Source organism: Maylandia zebra, unplaced genomic scaffold (genome assembly GCF_041146795.1).
Source record: "Maylandia zebra isolate NMK-2024a unplaced genomic scaffold, Mzebra_GT3a scaffold01, whole genome shotgun sequence".
Lineage (NCBI taxonomy): Eukaryota > Metazoa > Chordata > Actinopteri > Cichliformes > Cichlidae > Maylandia > Maylandia zebra.
In genome coordinates, this window is record NW_027490031.1 from 1,975,720 (window position 1) to 1,981,719 (window position 6,000).

Below are 6,000 nucleotides of genomic sequence, written 5' to 3' on the forward strand. Positions count from 1 at the left end.
TTTATTGATCCTTTTGCTGGAATGTTTCGTTACATATAATGCTTAAGGACTTTATTAAGAATATTCATTTAAGTTTGTATTTCTTTTTAGTTCTGACGGCATTGTATCGGCTGTGGTTGGACATCATTACATGTTAAGACATGTTGGAGAATCCTCCTGTCCGAAAGACATGTCAGCTAAAATGCAAAGAACAAGTTGAGCTTTATTAAGACTCAAGGGGAGTAACAATAACTGTCCAGAAAATAGAAAAAAAAGAAAAATTTGCATATAAATGTTCTCAGCATTTAAAATAGTAATTAAAGTGTATTTTGAGTAAATATGACATTTACATTTTTTTAACTGAACTTCAATAAATTCCTGTGTCACAGTAGAGCAATATCTTTATGTTCATGCTAATAGTCAATTTTGTGAAAGCATCGGATTATTGGCTATAAATAGTTAACTCAGTATAATATGCTTTATATAGTATCCCTGGACTCAACCACACAAAAATGAAAGACACTGGGGAAAAATAAGTATTCACAGACTTTTAGTCGTTTGTAATCTACACATTTTCCTAAAACTGCTTTAAAAGTACAAGCATGCATTACACACAGTGAGAAAATAAAACTTTTTTGTTTCCAAACTTATTTCCAACAAACTTTATTTCTAATCAAGAGATTAAAAAGGAACACATTCAGGTTACTTTATTTGAAGCTGTCAGTATAAAGCCAGTCTGCATTAAGTTAGCAATTCTAACTGCACAAATAAGCACAACAGACAAGCACAATACAACATAATGAAGGAAACGTCAGCTTGTTAGCCCATTTAACAATTTGAGTGAGCGATTTTCTGTCTTTTTTTACAGATAAATATCCAAATCATGACACCAATGAAAATGAGAAAACAGACTCCAGAAAATTTACCTCAAACATAACAAATGCTCTTGCCCCCCCCTTTTTTTTTACACACAGTCACAGTCTGTCTCACAGTTCAGTTTTCAGTCAATCATTGTTCCAACATATATTATATTATAATACTCAACACATTCCACTGTCTGACCCCTAATGAATGTGATTAAAAATCGAGGCCCTCTTGCTTCTTATATTAAATCCTCCATTAGGAACCTTGGTGTTACCTTTGATCCAGCTCTGACACACACGCTACATCTTTGGTTCGCTCTTGTTTTTACCATTGAAGAAATATCACTGAGTCCCATTGTGTCACGCTCTGAACTGGAAATGATTCTTCATGCTTTTGTTTCATCTCGCTTAGACTATTGTAATTCCTTGTTTACTTGCTTAAGTAACGCCTCCCTGGAACGACTGCAGGGTGTTCAGACTGCTGCTGCCAGGCTTCTGACACAGCATCACAAACACTCCCATGCCACGCCCCTGCTGATTCTTTTTTTTTTTTTTTTGTCCCGTTTGGATCTTTACCATCAGAATTGTTGTCTTAAGGCCAAGAAAGATGCCAAGCGGATTTATTTTACCAAGTGGATCATCATGGCCTTGCCATATTGGTCCATTTGATTGACCTTTATTATAATTATGAATTTATTTTATTTTCAGTTGCTACAAACGGGACAGACATGACTGTGGGATAGGACAGGGGGAAAGAATGAAAGAAAGAGAGGGAGAGAAAGAAAACCAAAGGGGAGAAGAGACGGTGAGAAGGGGGGGAAGAGAGAAACAAACAAACAAACAAAAAAAACAAAACACCTGGGTCACCTGTATGGAGAAAAAAAACAGGAGAAAGCAAACAACAAAGAGCAACATAATAAGAAAAAAAAAAGCACCATCACAATAAACTAGCTAGCCGTAGATATCAATAGTTACTAAATAATAAACGATATTGTGCAGCACGCAAGATAGACAGTCCCTGCTGATTCAGCTGCACTGGCTCCCTGTCAAGTTCAGGGTCCAATTTAAGATCATAATCATGACTTATAGGGTCCTGCACGGTGTAGCTCCAACTTACTTAAGTGATCTTCTTCTTCCTTATCACCCCAGCAGGTCCCTGAGGTCTTGTGACCAGGGGTTGCTGGCTGTCCCGCACACAAGGTTAAAAACAAAAGGTGACAGAGCATTTGTATCAGCGGCTCCCAGACTCTGGAACTCGCTCCCTTTGAGTTTGAGATCTGTGGACTCAGTCGTGTCTTTTAAAAAGCAGGTAAAAACGAATCTGTTTAAACTGCTTTTGGTTGATTTTGTTTTGTTTGAGATTTTAATGTCTGTTTTCTGCCTCTGTAAAGCACTTTGTGATTTTATCTTGAAAGGTGCTCTATAAATACAATTTTACTTACTTTACTTACTTACATGAGCATGTTTTCTAAATTCAGTGATGACGTCTTTTGAGACAGGACTCATCAGAACATTTAGCATAATGGTCAAAGTCTGGGTTGTAGCTGCTCTCATCATCCTGAGGCCAATTACCAATGACAGAGTAAGCTGATATGTTTAATTGATAACTGATTAAATCTGCAAGTGAAACATTTCCATATGCAATTTTTACAGAACTACTGTATTTTCTGTAAAACCATGAGAATGTCTCGTGATTTGAGTTAAATTCTACACAGCTGTCTGATGGTTTTTCATCTTGTTCCATAAGGTTTGCCCAAATTTTTTCATAACTGCAGGTATGTGAAGTATGTACTGCAGAGCTCCTCTGGCACCTTCATCCACTCTGCTTCTCATCTCCTCCAGTTTCTGGACCTTCTCTGTGTCTCCTTTCCCCTTCATCTTCTCAATTAATAACTCTAAGTGTACAATAGTGGACAGAGAAAAAACATTCAGAGCGATTTCCTCCAGTCTGACAAGATGTTGGTAGGACTCCTCCAGCCACTGTGACTTCTCTGCTGTCAGCTGGTTCATTTCCTTTTCTAGATTTTCCAAAAGGCTGGACTCGTCCTCACTTTCTGTCTTGTTCTTTTCATATTTCTTTTTCATTTCTTCATTAGTCTTTTTGACACGACGTGTCTTGGTTACATAGATCTTCCTTTCTTTCACATGATCTGATGCAGGACACTTGTTGGTACAAGAAGTACAGCGGCCTCCTTTCATGACCTCACAGTGTTCAGGATACCAGGCCATTGTGCATCCAGGATAGTGACAGTTCTCCTCACAGACTTTACAGCTGACAGCTCCTGCATACCCAGCCAACAAGCACCACCACCCAACCTTGATATCTTCTCTAACTTTGTAGACCTCATCAATTTCTTTAGTGAACTCCTTATTTGTCTTCATCTCTTCTTTGTGTTTCTTCAGAGCCTCTTCAGTCTGTTTTATTTCTGTCTGTTTTAATTCAATAAAATCTATTCTTTCTTGCAGGTTTTGAATGCAGGCTGTCAATCTGATGCGTTCATCTAACACTTCAACAGTTGTCATCAGTTTCTGAGGTTCAATATTTTCCAGGAATTCTGAGAATTCACTCATTCCTCCCTCTGATACTCTCCATGCGTTATTCAAACCCACCTTGTCTTTCTTTTTTCTCTCTTTTTCCTGTTGGTTATTGAACAGGAAGCAAACTGGCTCATCCTCTATTCTGGCACATTTTATTTTTGCAGCTTCAAGAGCTTCAAGAACATTTTCAGGTGTTACACCATCTGAGTGTGTGATCAGGGCCACAATGTTTTTCTCCAGGTTTTTTCCAAACAGAGACATCACTGAATCAAAGACGTACAGCAGCCGCTCACTCAGTCGATTATCACTCGCCTTCATCACTAGACCCACTGCATGAACTTCTTGAACTCCGTCATCTGATCGAAACAAGTCCAATAATCTTTCACTAACAATGACATCATGTTCAGTCCCTCTGGTGTTTCCATATCCAGGCGTGTCGATGATGGTCAGAGAGTAGGGCAGAGTTTCATCTTCAAAACCAAAGATCTCGTACACCATCACATCTGATGTCTGACTTTTTGATTGACTTTTCTTCTCCTCCTCTACGATCTTAAACCAGACTTCATCCTCCCACTTCACTCCCATCGTGTAGTTCACCAAAGCATTGATCAGAGTAGATTTTCCTGCTCCTGTTTCACCCACAAGTAAGATGGTTTTATTTATCTTTTTTTTATTTTTTTCACCAACAGTCATTTTTGTCAGCGTTCCAAACATTTTTTTCTTTGGGTTTAGCTGGTGAACAGGAGGAGGTCCTGAACTGATAAGAACACTTTTGAGGATGGTGTTCTTGTATTTTGAAGACATATCCCTGGTCCTGAGAAGCAAAAATAAAAATTTGTTAAGTTTCGGTTTTTTGCCACACATTTAAGATAAGTAGGCAATATACAGACACATAAATCATAAATGCCAACCCAGTTTTGCAATCTGTTAACCCTTTAAAGCCGGTCGGAGCGGGCACGCTCCGTTTTGCGTAACTATTTCTAAATCCCGGTAGCACTGCAACCACGTGAGCTAGCGCAATAATTTTTTTGCATATGAAACCGGAGGAGTTGTACTTACATCTTATGCCATCAGCTTGTCATCGGTCACAGTTTCCTTCCACATAAAGCTTTGCAAAAACTGCATAAAAATCACTTGCAGCAACTAAAACATAATATTCCAGAAACACGCTTTGCCGATCCGATCAGCTGTTTGTAACACTTCCTACGTCCATCAGCGCGAACTATTGCATGTCCGCCATGACCTGCCCGAAACCGGAAGTGACGTCATTTCGTGGAAAATTTCACTTTTTGCCTTCAGGGCCTTGTGAGCCTACACTGGTGTTTTTAAAAGTCAAGTTTTACTTCATGCTTTTCTGTGTCGTTTCTGGGATGCTTAGGACTCATATTGCACTGCTGGAAATAGTTTATTTTGATGCACATGCTGGGTTGGGTTTTTTTTTGCAAATTTGCATCACACTGATCCATGCTGCTCAATTCACATCAGCTCACACACACTTTCTACCTGCAGAGGAAACACAAATCATTCATGTGCACATCAGCTGAAATCCTCCTTTCCATCATGTGTGCTGTCCAAATATCAGCAAATAGCAGAATTAAAGATGCTAAGATTTTCGCTGTGAGTGACCAAGAGAGACAATTAGAATTGAGTATATCAGACGGACAGCTAAGGTCAAACACTTTGGACAGAGAGAGAGAGACATCTGGGCTTTGACTTAAATCATGACTGTTTATTAACAGAAATCAATAACTGTTATTTGGCATTATTATATATAACTATGCCATTTTTTTTTATATCAACACCTTTTTAAACATATTTTAAAAATTATACTCTGATAGCAAGCCACACATGGTAAGCTCTTCACCTCACCACTAGTTGCTTCACTTTAGTTTACTTTGCAGTCACTACTTTAAATATATTTTACTAATTGTCTAATATGTTTCTTTATTCATTTTTTTTTCATCATGTGTTGATATCTGTGATGCTGATGTGTGAGATTTGTTGTGTGCACTCCATATATGGAGTTATTTTAGTTGATTTTATGAGTTTAGTTTATATCAACACTGCAAAGTCAAAGTTCTGTTTTATGTTATACACCTTTCTTTGTTTGAGTTACCTGGGGCTTGGCTTCTCCTTCCCAGTTGGCAAAAGGTGTGGCAAAGGGCTTGGGGATCTGAACTACTGCCGAGAACCTCATTGGACTAAACCACATCCTTCATTGCCTGGAGGGTGTTTGGAGTTTGTTAAATTGTTTTGTGTTAGTTGGTTATATGGCAGCCATTTTGTTTCCCTCGTGTGTCATTTTAGCAGGTCAGTTTGTCTTGTGTTTGTTTGAGGTTTTGTTAGTTGTTATTTGGAGTTTAGTTTATTTAGTTGACCTATTTTATTGGTCTGCCTGTTTAAGTTTTGGCTTTGTTAATTATTATTCCTATTTTTGGGTCATAAAACCCCAGTTTTGAATTAAACACCTGAGTCTTCTATGTCTTACTGCTTGGTCTCTGACAACTACGTTCATCAGTGTTTTATTTATTTGCAACATGTTTCCTCTATCTCAACATCTGACCTCGTCTGTTGACATACCTGCTAACTGATGAGTAATTATCTGTTAATGTTCTGAGTA

At 38.2% G+C, this 6,000-nt stretch overlaps 1 protein-coding gene across 1 annotated transcript; it reads right to left on the minus strand.

Moving 5' to 3' along the window:
* Window positions 1–1,768: 1,768 nt before the first annotated feature.
* On the minus strand, window positions 1,769–4,254 carry LOC106676142 (uncharacterized). The gene has a single exon (XM_076880883.1). The coding sequence runs from the start codon at window positions 4,242–4,244 to the stop codon at window positions 2,550–2,552; it is 1,695 nt and encodes a 564-aa protein (XP_076736998.1). The 5' UTR covers window positions 4,245–4,254; the 3' UTR covers window positions 1,769–2,549.
* Between the last annotated feature and the right edge of the window lie 1,746 nt (window positions 4,255–6,000).